The sequence below is a fragment of the Pezoporus flaviventris genome, unplaced genomic scaffold (genome assembly GCF_033815535.1).
Source record: "Pezoporus flaviventris isolate CSIRO_AGI_PZ_B2104156 unplaced genomic scaffold, CSIRO_AGI_Pfla_v1 ptg000078l, whole genome shotgun sequence".
Classification (NCBI taxonomy): domain Eukaryota; kingdom Metazoa; phylum Chordata; class Aves; order Psittaciformes; family Psittacidae; genus Pezoporus; species Pezoporus flaviventris.
Genome location: NW_026892626.1, coordinates 5,285,390 through 5,301,987, shown reverse-complemented (window position 1 = coordinate 5,301,987; position 16,598 = coordinate 5,285,390). Strand labels below are relative to the sequence as shown.

General features: G+C 43.6%; 1 protein-coding gene and 1 long non-coding RNA gene across 2 annotated transcripts in view; one reads left to right on the top strand and one right to left on the bottom strand.

Moving 5' to 3' along the window:
• USP7 (ubiquitin specific peptidase 7) overlaps positions 1–7,832 on the bottom strand; it is a 77,319-nt gene extending 69,487 nt beyond the window's left edge. Inside the window, exon 1 of the mRNA XM_061474120.1 lies at positions 7,269–7,832. Coding sequence (XP_061330104.1) covers positions 7,269–7,353 — 85 coding nt within the window. The 5' untranslated portion in view covers positions 7,354–7,832. The remainder of the gene's footprint in view (positions 1–7,268) is intronic.
• Positions 7,833–8,411: 579 nt separating this feature from the next.
• Positions 8,412–10,713, top strand: LOC133279556 (uncharacterized). The gene is made up of 2 exons (XR_009746918.1): positions 8,412–8,508; positions 9,608–10,713. It is a non-coding gene; the product is annotated as an uncharacterized LOC133279556 (long non-coding RNA).
• Positions 10,714–16,598: the final 5,885 nt, after the last annotated feature.

Below are 16,598 nucleotides of genomic sequence, written 5' to 3'. Positions count from 1 at the left end.
AATACTGTTTATATGAACTTATTTATTAACTTATTTACTGCAGATACAGCCTGTACATTTATAATTCACAGATCAGCCATTTTATGAAATAAGGTTACACCCTGATCTGTTTAACAATAAGCATATTAAGCCAAATGGATTTAAAACCTTTGCCAAGTTTTAATAGGTGTCTGCACCCTCATACTTTTATCAAAATCTCCATCAAATTTCTGCCAAACAGTATCAGTGATGTTAGAAAATAACTTACCAAAACGTATGAAACATACGGGAGGGAAAAATCTCTATTGTGGAAACACACAACCATTCCTTTTTTAAACACAGCTCAACAGAAATCCATCCAATGGTTGTACATCATCACATTTAGAGCCCTAAGCCATAATCTTCCTTAGATCTTAACAAAAACACACATGCACAGCTGGAGATGACATAGCTTTTAAGAACATCCTTACAGTTGCACTATGTGAAAGCACCAAATGATCAAACTTAGAGCTACGGTGAACACCAATGATACTCCTACACATCCTTTCCCACTCACACTAGGAAAAAAGAAATTATGAAAATCACTGTAAGAATTTACAGAGATTTCTGCTTTTAAACACAAAATTCTACTGGAGTGAATTCAACCCCTTAATATACAAAATATAAAGCTGCAAATTCTGTTTTCCAGCACTTTTATGATGTTTCATATCAAAGTAGCATGACTACTAAAAAAATCTTCATCACATATGCAAAAATAAGCTGAGGTACCAGCGTTTTCTCTTCCCCAATTTAAATAGGATGCTCCTGATACATCTTCTCTGAGTAGCATCACTCCAGAGGTTGCCTTACAGCTACAGCCAAGAAGAACTGCAGGTTTGGAGGCATTGAACATCCTGTTCTCCCAAAATGTTTGATGCTACAAAGCACAATGGTTTTGTTTAAATCTTCAGTATTAAATGGGTCAGGAATTACTTATTTCAGTAATGTTTAAAACAGTAAATTAAAAACACAAACTGAGATATGCTGTCTTGATTACATAACAGAACTTCAGTTACAGCAAAATTTACCATATAGTAGTTTAAATTTAAGATCTTTTGTTTAACAAATCTGCAAATGCTGCTACGCTGAATAACCAAGCCGTGGCATTCCAGATGCATAAGTCCAACATAAAACAGCCTGCAAATATGGGTTTATATTCTGAAAAGAGTCCCAAAGATTCCTAGGCACTACAGCGAAAACCTAACAGTGTCTTCCTCAAACTGCAAATACTCAGTACAGTTTCAGTATTTTCAAAAATCCATCTACTAATTTTCAGAAGCTTAATTACTTCTAGTTGACAAAGTAACAGCTTTCTAGGGAACTACACAAACACAAGTCAGAATAAAACACTACTTCCAAGCTGACCATTCTTCGTTTTGCTGGCAAGTCATTCAAACTCCATTCAGTTTCTAAACTTACAGAGCTTGTTTTACTACAAGCAGTAAGCCAGGCTGAAGAGAAAAAACGGTTTAGCAGAAATATTAAGATGTGTTAGTCTAAGCCTACAACAATACACACAGATACATTATGCTAGGTGCACTCTTCCTCTTCTTGCTAGTGTATCAAATGAAAACATTGCAACTATTGGAGCAAAACACATTCTATTTTAAGTGACCAATGAAAAAAGTTTCAGAAAACAGCAGGGCATATTTGATGACTTGACAGGTAAGACAGCCAGTCTCCAGCCCCCACTCTTACTTGCCAAGACACTTCATAATAATTGCAAATATATATATTTATATACATATGATTTGAGAGGGAAAAGCACGCTTGCTATTACTAACGCTTGTGTTGCAAACTACTCAGTATTTTACTCCTTCACAGTTACAAAATACAAAGTTAAATTAAAGCAATTGATCTGAACACCTGAAAGCAAACACCTAAAGCAAACAACGCTCTATTTTAAATTTATTATCATTTAAGAAAAATCGGACGTTTCACAAGCTTTAAAACAGTTCATTTTCACCCTTACCCCAAATATCAAATGATGTCATGCAAGATGTACTGGTTAAACTGGTTTAACTGCTACAGGCTGGATGCCGTGTTGAGATTTTCTTGCGATAAATTAATTCTGCAGCAATGAAACTGATTCAGCTCGTCTCAAACAACTATCTCCATCTGCTTTTTGAAAGTTTGGGCTTATATTTCTATTTTATACACACACCCCTTGCTACTTATGTAGTACAGCTATCCAGTAATGACAGGAAGCAGTTTAACTTCTCTTCTGAATACTGGAGTGGAGTAAGGAAATCTGTTTTGTATAGCTCATCCTCAATAGTGTGCCATCTAAATTTCCCTCTGAATTTTCCATTTCTCCTTCATAGAAAGTTTACTAAATCTGACAACCTATTGAGCACCCAGTTTATAAAGAACTAGCAGAAGAAACTCTAGACACAGTTAACACTCTTTAAAAGTCACCAATGCTGGTTTCTCAATTGGTGTGAAGCAGCTACATCAGAAAAATGCAATACACATCTTTTCCCAAGGCCAAGCATGCTGTTTCCAGAGGTAGTAAACATGATCATTACCAGGAATAAAAAGCCAGGCCTGGTCCTTCTCTCTAGGTATAACATCAGAATTAACTTAATTTTGCTTGCTGTCTGCTGCATCAGCATTTTCATCTCCCCTCACTTGAGCATCATCCATTTCATGGAAAAATGTCAAGGCTGGAAAGGGGAAGGGGCAGGAAGAACATACAAACAAGCAGATACCCACGGTTGTATGATGTATTTGTCTGCATATTCTCCTCCCAAACATATAGCACTACTTTATCACTGCTTAGCTAGCAGCAACACAGAAGACAGCAAAGGAGCTCAGGGAAAAAAAGGGAGATACAGGCCTTCAGGAGAAAGGCATGGAAGCAGGCAAAAAAGAACACTTTTATATATGCAAATGATATTAAATTGCTAGGAATTGAGAATATTAATGAGGATAAAACATGATAGGGAAGTAAGCATTCAGAAAAGAGGCAAAACAAACAAACAAACAAACAAACGAAAAAACAACAAAAAAAACCCTACTTCTGTACTTGAGACCAGTATCACAGTGGGTCAGAAATCTAGTAAAATCTAGTAGTAAGCAAAACCAGAAAGAAAAGCAAGCAACACAGACTTCCAATTACACGGGAACTGCAGAAAAGTGCAATTTTACACTCTTCATATACATGCACGCACAGAGCCATGTCAATTACTCTTTTTTTTTTTTAATCGTTCTTTGTAAATACCTTGCATAATTTCACCTGTCAATCAAGCCTGAACCTAACTAGGATAATTGCCCTAACTAGGATAAAACTTGGAAGCCAGCATTGCCTGACCGGCTGCAGAGGCAACACAAGGAGAACACAAGTGTGCAACCTGAACTACCAGTCACCACATATTCATGGACTGTGACAATGTTTCAGTAAGCTTGCGCTGGCTACTTTGGAAAATAAACTTCCATAATGCGAAACACATGTACATACATAACTATGGGCAGAGGCTGGACCTACCAAAAAAGCAGATTCAAACCATAAACAAGGGAAACTTAAAGTTAGTAAGCACAAATGAGACTTTCCATGAAAAAGCTTTACGAAATATGTAACTGTAGGTTTGTATTAAACCCAGTTGTTTGAAGTTAGGACACATTTGTGAAAACATGTTACAGAAGCAGCATATAAAAGTACTGGGATTTGGATTCAATTACACTTTATAGAGCAACTCACTAGCAACTAAAGAGCCGTAATTCTTTGCCTAATAAAGCAACCTATATACCCTACTTACAGTACAGAAAAACTATTATTTCTTGCACTAAATTTATTCAGCATAAACTCAAAATTTCTACAGGATAATTTACTAATCACCACCACAAACTGTTAATTTATCTAAAACTCAGGCACCAGCAGCTCACCTGCACACTCCCACTCAGTGGTTTCAGTCCAAAGGCAGCAACAGCAGCCAGAATCACAAGCTTTTATATGACAGTGGATCAGAGCTGCACACAAAATCCATAACCAGTGACAGAATTTGGCCAAATAACTGCCAGCATCTGCACTGCCTCAAGCAGCCCTTCTTGTTCCTTCCCACCCCAATGCCAAACCTTCACCACAACCATACAACACTAAATGGTGCTGCAGGGTGAACCAAATTAAACCCCCACTTCTTGTTTTTAATCTTGAGGACTTCACCTTCACAGGGAGGTGCGTCAGCCCAGCGGCTGGCATGGCACACAAGATGAAAGTAAGCAGCAGCAAACACTGTTTGCCCAACTGTATTAGGAAACACAACCTCCTTCAAGACATTCCTTAAATTTAAAGTTTCTCTGTCTACGTACCGCTGCTGCTTAGCCTCAGCAAGGCTAAAGCTGATTACAAACAACATCCACAGGTAACAGAAGACTAAACACACACAGAGGTGATTAGTAACACCACTGCATTCTGAGCATTGCAAGGAGGTGAGCCTGCATCACATCTAGTCCCGCTGAGCAGGGACCTACCCTTACCAAAGCTGTCATTGCTTCTTTCCTTCATGATGCAGAGATTAATTTTTCCTTCTAAAGGGAATCTCTTCCTCCCACTTTAAGTCTTATGGCCCTGTCTAGTACTACTATTATTTATACACAGCGTCCATAATGTCATTAAGGAAGAGTAAATTAGTCATAAGGGAAAGGGAAGGGAGAAAAACAGGGACATGAGACCAGACACTCAAAATACATCTGATTTAATCCTACAGAGTTTAATTCCACACTTCTTTTACTACATCTGAAATGGTTATCTCGCTTACCAAAATCAATCATCTGCTGTAGCTGTACATAGAATAAGTGAACCTGCACCTAACTCAAAATCAAGATGTGCAATTTTCTACTGCGCATTCTTCACATACCTCCTAAATCTAACATGATCACTCACTGAAGAATGGCACCCAACACTGTTCCGTGCATGTTAAAATTAAGTTAACTACACGTTAAGTATTTTCCTCACTGCTTGAAAGCATCTCTCTCAAGAAAGCACACCCATAAATTAAAATAAACACTGTTTTACACACTAAATGAACATACACCCATGATGATTATTAAAACTCAGCAATAATCTGCTATCTTGTACTTAACATATTTCTCAAGAAAAATCAAGTATTGCAGGAAAAAATCTCCAAAGACTAAACTTTCTTAGTTTTGTTTTTGCACAAATGAAATTGACAGTTCTGTAAACTCTCACCAATTAGCCAGTTTGTAATATCACTGAGACTCAGCTGTGTGTGGCCGAATAGATCTCAACTAGATTTCCAAGATAATGCTGTATTTATTCTTGGTGTTGCTATGTTGATATATGCAGAGACTCCTTCCTCACCCCTCCAATGGAGGTGGTGACCTGTGTAAGACTTCCACAGCCAAAGGGACTTCTGCCTGTATTTTGGACTCCTGTATCCCTACTCAGAGAGGAGATGCAATCCAGAGACATTCAGAAAACCTTTAAAATGCATAAAAAAGTTTAGCGTTTCACAGTGTGCCCAGCATTGTAGGGCATCAAGCACACAAAAATCAAACTAAAAAAACCATTAAATACAGTCAATATTCTAAAGGACTTGAAAAGGGTATTCAGAAAAAGCAGTTTGCTAAGGGCTATCAAACAATCTGCTGGAAAATATAACCCATGAGATGTTAACATTTGTGTGCATACAAACAAATATTACATATACTTAAAGTCACCTCCTTTAATGCATTTGTCACACAGTATATAAACCCCAGTTTGGAGATTTTTTCAAAACAAAAACAGAAACAATCACTCTCATAGTAAATAAATTTTAGCTATTATTTCATGAAATAGAGATTTATGCTCAGGAAAGCAAAGCTTTATGTAATGACCTTCTAATCTTGAAATGTAATCTCACAGTCACCCTGACAAACTTCCACTCCACTTCCATCTCTGCTCCTCCTGATTTCAATGGCAATTATTTAGCAAAAAGATACATTTACTAAGTCAACTGTCATTGTTTCCAAGTAAAATATCTTGTGTTAGCAAATATTTATGCCACTGTTGATTAGAACGGTCGTAACAGAATTGCCATCTTCGCAGCCAGGCATTCTAAACGATATTTAGGTAGTTGGGCGTTTTTGACCTCCAAGTCAAATTCCATCGGTATGAGCAGCATGCTGTAGCTGCCCTTCCTCAGGGAACAAAATCCTGCCATACATTTGCTCAAAATAATTTTCACATCGCTAAATCCAGGCGGAAGGTATTGTTCAAAGGGGGGAGGGAGGGTGCGTAAAAATAACAACACAATGCAAAATAAAATGCAAAAGGCACCAACGGAGACCACACCGGACGGGAGAGGGAACAAGCCTGAAAATGTAGTGCCTCCTTTATGAAACCAGCACAACTGCATGACGGTGCAGGATCCGGGCCGAGGGCTATGCAGCCGCTACACATGGCCAACGCTGCCCGCCGACCCCGCGCTAGGCCCGCCTGCAGCCGTTCCTGTAAATAACCCTCAGAGGAGGGTTAATTAAAAATGGCGAGCAGCGTGGCTGCCTGCATACAATGAGCGGTCGGGCCGCGCCGCCCCGGGCAGGGCAAGGACTCAAGCCCACCACCGGCAGGAGTAGGGACACCGGGCCGCGTCGGGCTAGGCCCCGCTGCCCACCGTCCACCGCCCGGCAGCCCTCAGGACAGCCGCGCCCCCTTCCCCCGCAGAAGGCAAAACCCTCCCCCGAAATCACAACTACTTTGAGACAAACCCCAAAACCCCCTCATCCCGGCCTTCGGGACCCCTCGGGGCGCGGCTGTCTGTCCCCACCATCCGCCTCCCGGGTTCACCTCCCGACGGGGAGGCTTCCAGCCCCGCCAGGCCGAAGGTCCGGGCTCACGTCCGCACGCCTCGCCCCGGGGGCGAGGGGCTCCTTTTGTGGCAGCGCTTCCCCCGCATCCTCCCCCTCCCGCGATGCAAATTCCTGCGGAGCCCCCCCAACCCCGAGCCGCCTCCCGCGGCCCCGCACTGCTCCTCACCGCCTCAACTTTCCCCGGCCAAAGTGCCGCCGGGCGGAGCTCCCCGCGCCCCGGGAGGGGGATCCCCAGCTAGCCGCGGGACGGCGAGGGGCGGCCAGTCCGCTCGCAAAGGAGGGAAGGGCTGGGCGCGTGTTTACCGCGGAGGGAAGACGGGAGCTCCCCGCAGGATAAGCGGCGCCGGGCGGGGGAGCCCCGGGAACCAGCAAGAGAAGGGCGAGAGGGGGAAACTCTCCTCAGAGTTGAGGGCGCAGGCCCTGCCCGGGCCGGGCTTTACCTTCCATCTCCATGTCCTCGGGCTCGCTCAGCTGCTGCTCCCCGGGCTTCTGGTGCTGCTGCTGCTGCTGCTGATGGTGGTTCATGTCGGGATGGGGCTCGGGATCAGCGGTGGCGGCGGCCTGGGCCTTTCCCGCTGGGGGCTGCAGGCCTGTGTCGGGAAGGGAAGGGGTGGAGGAGCGGCGGGGCCTCGGCAGCGGCCGGTACTGAGCACCCACCTCGGGGGGCTGCGGCTGGGCTCCGGCGGACAGGGAGCGGGTAGCCGGCGGAGGCAGCGAGACGCGCACGTATTTGCTCGCTATTCGCCCAATCTCGGCGGCGGCACCCGGTCGGGGGAAAGGGGTGGGGAGGAGGGACCGGCCGGGGGTGGCGGCTTCCCCGGGGGGCCGGAGGGGAGGGGACCGGGAGGAGGGGAGGGGGGGACGGGAGACCAGGAGTCAGGGCCCGGCGGCGGCGCCCGGCGCTTCCCCCTCCCCCGGCGAGGTGTCCCCGGCGCTGCGAAGTCGGGGAGTCGCCGCGGGGCCCCTCCTCTGCCCTCCCGCCCCCCCCAGCGCCCCGGCACAGCCGCTAGCCGACGCCTGGCTCACTGCTCCCGGCCCGCGGGCCGCCCCTGCTGCCTGTGCCCCGGCTCGCTGGTGCCGCTCCGCCGCCGCCAGCGCTCTCTGCTCTCAAAATGGCGGCTGCGGTAAACGCCGTGAAATGTCACATCCGCATGAGGGGCAGCCCAGCGAGCCGGGGAGGGGGAGGCAGCGCCGCGGCCGCCCCGGGAACAGCAGCCGCCGCCGCCACAGGAGGCCGGAGGGGCGGGGCTACAATGGCTGGGTTCGGGTCTTGGCGTCGCCGTGGTCTCCCCGAAGGCCGCCGCCGCCAGCTGCGTGTAGCTCGGGGAGGGCGGCCGCTGCTGCCCATCGGCAGAGGCGCCGGGCCCCTCCCGACCTCTGCAGCGGAGGCTCGCTTCTGCCGCCGTCCAGGAGTAGGGGCTTCGGCTCCACTTGAGGGAGGCCCGGGCCCTTGTCTCTTCCGCGAGCCCTCTCACTGCAGACGCGGCGGCCCCCGCCGGGGCTTGCCGGGGGCCGCGGGCCGGTATCGGTTTCTCAGGCCCTGCTGGGCTTCTGTGGGCATGTTTCCCCCTTGTGCCCAGGCCCGCGTGTGTGCGGCTTGGTGCGGGGCTCACGGCGGAGCCGTTCCCAGACCTCTGCCCTAGCCTTGAAGCCGGGGCACAGGCATCAGCTGTGTCTGAAGTAAGCCTGGCAGGGCACCTCACTGCCTCGCGGCCCTAGGCCACACGTGTAGTGCATGGGCAGGCAGAAAGGATGAGTTTGTGTGATGTGTGGGGAGAGGAAAAAGGAACGTGCTGTAAACAAGACTGTTCCTGACCTGGGTTGCTTGTGTGGAGAGCATAGTCATTGAATCATAAATTTACCGAATGGTTTGGATTGGAAGGGACCTTAAAGATCATCTAGTTCCAACCCCCTGCTATGGGCAGGGACCTGTCTGTGCTGGAAGGAGAAAGGAGGGGTGCAGGTAAATAAGTAACAACTGGACCAAGTCAGTTGGTCACATGAAGCAACTTCACTTAGGGGTGAGAGTATGTGGAAGGCAATGGAGAGTTGTATTTAACAGTCCAGTATTTACTTCACGGGCTGGGGAAAAAGGCAGCTGAATCGTTTGTGAAGGGAAGGGTTCAGGACATGCAAAATTTGGCCTCTTGAAGGGACTGAAAGTGTACCCAAAGCAGACAGTACTGCTCTGACTGCAAGTGGATAAGTGAACTGAAAGTTTATTTTTGTTTCTAGTTTATAAAATGAGCAAGTCAAAAGCAATCTGGGGGACAAGTCCAGCCTGTCTGGGCTCCAGCTGGCCCCTTCATGGAGTCTGGAGGGGTGGGCAGGAGAGGAAAAGAATTTCCAAGTCTGAAGCTCTGCCTTAAGTAATAAAACTCTAGAAAGAGGGAAAGGGAAGTTGAAGATATTAGTGGGAAGATCAGGTGTTAAAAACAGCAAATTTGATATTTTGCCTTCCAAAAAGTACATTCTGACTTTCCATGGTGTTCCCCTGAATTTTCAAAAGCTGTTTAAAGAAAAATGATTTATAATCTAGAAATGGTTTGTTACCATTGACCCAAGCAAAAACATAACAAATCTGCTAGACTTGGGTTTAAAATACCTTGACAAAAGAGGAGGATTAGGACAGAGGTTCAGAGAGATTGATGCACGTATCTTTAGTTTCTTAATGTCCTAAACTCTGAATTCCCTACTGCCAGTCTTCCCCTATAATTACCTCCCAGAACAATTGCTCTTTCCTAATGACTTCCATTCCAACCTCCTAAATCATACACAGGTTTAAACTCATCCCTCTGTCCTCCCTCCACGAGCCATCCCGAATACAGGATGAACCAGTATGTCACAACAACAAGGTGGGTACAGCTTATTACCCGATTCTTCAGCCATGGACACTGAGTCTGTGGGCAGAGAGCAACTGAGGAACACAATTTCACTGCTGCACAGATTGAGTCCCTAAAGTCAACCATAAGCTGATGTTATTGTAAGCATGAAACACATTCCATTATATACAAAAATTCTTTGAGCTTCAGTTCATTTTAAGGTAACTGATTTTCCAAAATTGATGACTTCCTATGCTGGTTTAGAGGAGTAGAAGTCATGCAAAATGTAACTGTACAAACCTTTTTCTCTGGGAAGGCCAGTAAGGACGAGAGAGGCAGGAATTTTCTTGTCAGTAACTGGATGCAGGAGCGATGCGTCATCACTTTGTAAAGATGGCATATCACAGTCTAGCACTTGATTGTATATTCCTAATTTAACTGAACTTTTATCTTCTCAGAGTCCAGCTACAATCCAGACTAAATTACCTTATAATGTTTTGAAAAGACATGTGAAAATGTATCATTTATAGTGTGTGAAAACAGCCATGAGTAAAAAGGAAAAAATCTATTGAGAATTGATTCAGGTACTTATTTTAAGAGGGAATAAATTTTAAGTATGTGTATATAATAATCTCAGATGCATCTATGAAGTAATTAATTAGTAGGCATTTTATACCATCTGACAGTGATTGTAGCACTGTGATTGGATTGTTTCTAGACAGGAAATAGAAATCTTATTAATTGCCAAGCCTAAGGTGAAGTGCAGGTCTCAACATATTCTAATGTTTTACCCCAACTACATGAAAAATACTTATGCTGATTTTTTTTTTCTGGTCCACTGCCACTCCATCCTGAAACTATGTTTTTCACCTTTCTTCAGTACAAGACACACAAACTGTTCTTTGAAGGAAAGGACAGTCACCTTTTGTATAACCACCAGGACACACCATTGCTGCCTGCATTTCACCCAACCTCTACTCCAGCGTTAATACCCAGTCAGTTATTTCTCCAGCTGTTCCACAAATGCCTTCTATTTCCTTAATAAATGTGTTTCTGCACTGCACCCCCCATCCTCAACAGCCACATTCCTCTGCAAGTGATTCCTGTCTACTGTAGTTCTGATGGCAAATTCCTTGCGCAGAGGAGTTGGGCAAATCTCTGGCAAGGGTTATTGATACTCAAAAAATAAAGATCTTAAGTGGGAACATGATGAATACAATCTATGTATCCATTCCTATTGCTTTTATTCTTGTCCTTCTTTTTCTACTCTTTCATTTCTTACAGCCACTTACTGAATCTGGTCTAAATTTAGGCCTCTGTCCTATCAACTATCCCAGTCCTTCTTGGCCCCTGTGCCCACATGAAATGCTGGTGAAAGCTGCACCTGAGCAGAGGATTTTATCCTCCAGGTGAGGTGGTAGATTAGTAGGCAAAGGAGATCCCTTAATGTGTGCTCTGGAGGTCAACGGAGCTGTGAGACTGGCTGCAGCCTCCTGGCATTCTCTCCACATTAGTCATTGTAATGAGAGATGAAGTTAAAGAGCTGCTATCATCTTTAAAATGCCATTGAAGAAATGAGCTTCATTTTGTGAGGCTGGCCTGCTCCCGAACCTCCCTGAAATATAAAAATAAATCTAACTCAGGCTGTTTATTTTTAAAACACTCTCAAGCCTGTGTTCCTCTGCATGTGTGGCAAGCTGAGCCTTCAGGAACCAGAGCAAGTCCTGGGTCTGCACTGTGTTTCTGCCCTCAAGGTGAGATATCCTAGCCATGTTGAAACCGGGGAGGCCCACCCTGCCCTGTTGGTGGGATTCCCCTGTCTTCAGCAGGGCCTTATGGCTACTGCAGGGAAAACTATAGGAGTGAACCACAGAAAAGTGGGCTGAAGGAAGGCAGGAAGGTGTTTGTCCTGCCCTTTGCCCCATGGCAGAGTCAGCTAGACCAGGAGTGTTTCTGCCAGTCTGTTGCTCTCCTCCCTGTTCCTCAGCTGCCTCAGGAAATCTTGCTTCTGTCTTTGCTCCATTTGCTGCCCTGGCTTCAGCTTCAGAGATGTCCTCTCCTGGCCAGTCTCTACACTTACTTCCAGCACCACTTATGGTGCTCCATAATGTGTGCAGGTGGCTATGTCTATAATTAAGAAAATTTATAGCCATTTAATGACAGAAGAGCAATTAAACCAGCACACTTAATATAGATGCACTAAACCAGCAAAACTGGGATTACTGTTTGTGCAGCTTACTCTGCTGTGTTTCTGGAGGAATATACATTAATGCAAATGTGCCTCTGTGCCAGCACCGTGCTTCCTCAAGACATTGAGTTTGCATATGGTGGACCATACCCACCATACCCAGGCTGCTTTCCCCACTCAGGCAGCCTCTTTTCATTTGTCACAGTTCTCCTTCATTCCATATCCATGATCAGAGATGATTAGTACTACATGGCTAAAAGTAGATAAAATATCCTCATTGTTGCCGGAAGCATTCTTTTTGCTTGTTTGTGGTCCTTCTGATGCTTTGCCCTATTGCTAATGCTGCCTGGTTTGCTTTGTACCTGAAGAGTGAAAGGTGGATCCCAGGAGACCTTATTTAGGGAACCAAAAAATCAAATCCATTGTCCTGGACACTCTAGATGAACACAATGGTGAATCAGAGACCTTCCCATTCAACCAAGTGATCAGTGGCTCTAGCAAGCGCCTTCAAGCTGAGTGTTGGGAAGAAAATAATCACCAGCTCCTGCAGAACATGAGGTGAAAGGCAGAGAATGTTGTTAAAGGCATGAAACTGGGTGAAAAACTAGATTAATTTGTTTGGCTGCAATGTATGTAGCTATAACAACTTGTTGTGCTGTTAGTGAGATGGATGAAGTTTCATGTCCTGTAAATGTATTTTCAGTGTTTTCTAACCCTCAGCATCTGCAATAAACCCAGACCTTCATGGCTTTTCTTTTCACAAAGTGACAAATAGCTCCAGATAACCCCAGTCTTTCTCTGAGCAGGGGTGGACCCAATGAGCTGTGAAAGTCACTCCCAACTGAAATTAATTCTATGGTTCTTTAATGAGGCAGCAATTTCCACAAAGTTTGCAGGAATATTATTTCAGTCTTCTTTCAGTCTTCTTCCTTTACCATTTTATGTTGAGGGCGACAGGCAGGCAGACAGTGAAATACCTAAGCTCTGTTTCATCAAGAAACCAGGGTAAAATACATAATTACAAAATTTTCAGGGATGTTTTCAATTCAGAGATCTTTAGTTTGATGATTTCTCTTTAACTGAACAAACATCTTTGAAGGAGAGATATAAATCATTAATAATCAAAGGTGGTAAATCCATTAGAACTTAATGCATTCCATGATGCATTTACATGTTTTAAAGTACATTTTTGAGCAGTTATTCTAAGCCACATCTTTCATACAACTTTCATAGAGTCAAGGCATTTAATTTCATTCCTGTTTAAGAGAAGAATTGATGAACTTTCATTTTCACAATAAAACCAAGCCCATTTTCCTAAAAAGTTGTATGTCTACATCTAAGCTGCTAGGAGGTAACTCAGTCTCTGTTCACTACCACTGAAAAGTCCAGTGATTCATTTTTCTCATCAAATTTTGTTGGATACAGTAAACTATGAAGCCACATGTTACAGTGATATACATTCAAAGAAAAAAGGGAATGGAAGGTACTTTACTGGTCTATCTTTTCCTGTACAACTAAGGGTAGCTGTAAAAGTGGTGTCTCTGAGTAGAAGGCAGAAGGTGAAGCTGGAAAGTACCTATGCAATTAAGTACACTTGCAACAGCCCTTTTTAAAATACATGTGTTATTAATGGAAAATAAGTATTGACAATAAGAAAACGGATGCCTCTCATGCAGCATGGGTTGTTCTGCTGAAGCACTTGACCAGCAGAGGTTCTCAAAATGTTTGTCATGTGGTGAATTTGAATAATCTGTACATTTCCACTGTAAGGGAGGGGAGGTGCTTAAGATCCCTGTATTTACAAACAGGCAGCAAAAGATGAAGTAGCTTGTTGTGCACCACAGGTCATACAACAGCTAACTCACTGTCAGCACCAGAATGTGAGCTGTATATGTATTAGAGAAGTGAGTTGTGTGGTCTTTTTTAGAAAAAAAATGATGGTTTGTACGTTCTGGCCATCCCTCTCTCACATATACAAGAAAAGGTGGCACAGAGTAGTGGAATGAAAATAAGATGAATTCCTCAGACACAGCATAGCAATTGATCACCTTGTTGCAAAGTTGCTGTTGTTTAAGTCTCTTGACTTTTGACACCAAAAGTAACTATCACATGTAATGGTATTTGGCCACTTGTCTATCCAGCTGTGAAGGATGCTAAAGAATTTCTATTCCCTTTGCCAAGAAAGTTCTTGAAGACAAGAAGAAACTTTCCAGTTAAGGTAGCAGGCTGAGATTTAGGAAATGGGACTTCAGTTCTTGGCTTTGTCACAGACCTTTTCTGTGACATCTCCTCTACAAAGCACCTGATTACTCATCTAGAACACAACACACATTTAAGTTGGGTCTTGCTAACTAGAGGAGGTAGTTATGTATCAACAAATGTAGTTCTCTGCTTGTCTGATCACAGGAAAGGGTCACAAAGATGGGCAGGTACTGTCTCTGCTAAATAAAGTGTTTCCTGATGTTGAGTAGGTCTGCCAAGCGTTAGTGCTGCTAAGCAAACAAACCAGTATGCAAACTATTATGTTCAAGTGAAAATAAATATAGAATATAACATGGAAAATCTGAGTACTTCAAAATTTGAGCTGTTTCTCCTCCATGAAAGCACCTCCATTTGCCTGGCTGTGCATCAGATCCCCACCTGGATGCTGAGTTTAGCTTTTGAGTACTATGAAGCTAATGGCAGCACAGGCATCAGCATGAGACCTACAGTGCCATCTATCCACTGCAGTTTCCTTATCACCTTCCTCTACCTTCTTCAGAAGAAAATCCTGCCTCCACAAATCCTTCCCTTCTTTCAAGGGTCCACATTGATGATTGCCTCCTCTCTGCCAGATTCCTCTTCACCCTGGTCTTCACTTTATCCTGACAGTTTAACAAACAGGGCAGGGACAGCATAAGCATAGGTGATGCTATGGCTACATTGAATCTCTGTCTACCATATAAGGATAATCTGTGGTATATTAAGGGATAGATTTGATTTCTTTTCAATGTGTTACTTACATCTGGCAGAGTTCAGTATAAATGTAGGAATTGATCCTACAATTTGATCAGCTTAGGTAAACCCAATGAAGTCAGTGGAGTCTGCACAGGTGGATCGGATTCCAGTACTCCGCTTATTCTTTTAAGCTGTTTTACATGCAAACCTCACAAAACCTGTAGTCACAAAATCACCAAATAAAACAAGGGAACTGAGATCTGAAGTTAGCGTTTTTATGTCAAATGAAATGTTACAACATTGGCTGAATTAATCCATTTGGTTCAAGTGGCAGAGAAAAGATCGTAGAGAGGGAATAAATTAAAAGAAGCGAAACTAATAACGGAAACTTTTTAAAGATAAACTTGGGAAGATAAACCTTTTGCTTTGAAGTGAATAAACTAGGTCCTAGAAGACATGATTCTCTTTAGACCACTTTCAAATGCACTGATCATGCAGGGAGCTATGTGCAGGAAGATCCAGGAGCCAATGTAGTGTCCTTCAGTGCCTTGAGTTTTGATTTCAGAAGGTCTCAGTAAAATGCACAAAAATATTTTTCCCTCTGTGTGTGTATGAAAGGAGTATTAGACTTACAAAGCTTCATTTTTCCTACAAGAAACTGCTGAAGTGAAAGCCCTTTGACTTTTGATAAAGATGGAACTGCTGAATTTTTCCCAGAGTAAGTTGTCTCCTAAGTATTATTAGGAATTTGAGTTCAGTAGGAGGAAGAAGTATATTGATTAGAAACCCTTGCTCTCTGATTGTTCAGATGTCGGCCCTATTGTAATCCTCCTGGTTTTTCTATGCTATCTGCCAGCTAGTAAAGCTGGAGAGGTCAAAGTGCAAGGAAGCCAAAAACCCAGGACAGAATTAAAAAAGATACCTTCAGCCTCTTGTCATAAAAGCCTTAAGAAACAAATGAGATGGGGTTTTGTTCCACCCCCCCCCCCCAAGGTATTTTCAGAGGCATATATGAACAGAAATGATTGCTACAGACATTTAAGCAGAGACTGAGAATTAAATGCTAGAAAACTGCTCCTATATGTGGGGTTTGAGGAGGTGGAGTTTCTCACCACAGCAATGAGAATTGTGCAGAATGTTGCAGAGAGGAGGAAAATACCAATTAGAGTAATAGAAAGAGCAGGGCTGGGAGCACAGAGATAAACATCTGGAAGGCTCCCTGGGGCAATTGCATTTGAAGACTTAAAAATAGGAAGGATGAATTTAACCAGGATCCTGAAATGGAACTGAAACTGGTAAAGTTGTTTGGAATCACATAATTGCACTTTTTCCTATTATTAGTTTACATTCAGAGGTAGTTTACATTCAGAGGAGTTCAGGAAGCTGGACTTTTAAGGAGCATAGAAGAAGAACTAACAATAGAATGTGGGAGGCAAGATGAGAGCATGAATTAACATTTCCACAATGGTGAAGTCAAAGCAAAATGTGGCATCTCTCTACATTTATTTGTTCTTGATATTTAATAATGAATATTAATTATATTTAGTACAAGCTGTCTTGTGATTTGAATAGAAAAGTTACTTAAACATTCAGTTGGTGCTAACATCACAGCTCAAAGCAGGCTGTCATTATTTCAGCATGCCTTGCTTTCTAGGCAACCCCTCCTATATCCACTGTAGTGGAAGTGAAGTGGCCTTTCACTCAGGGTGCATTTTGGCTGAGCTTGGTTTTCAGTAAGAGTAAACCATTTAATTCTTGTGAGAAAATTGGAGTGAGGGGAGGATCTTTTTGGCAGTTTTAGATATATTGTATTTGAAATAATT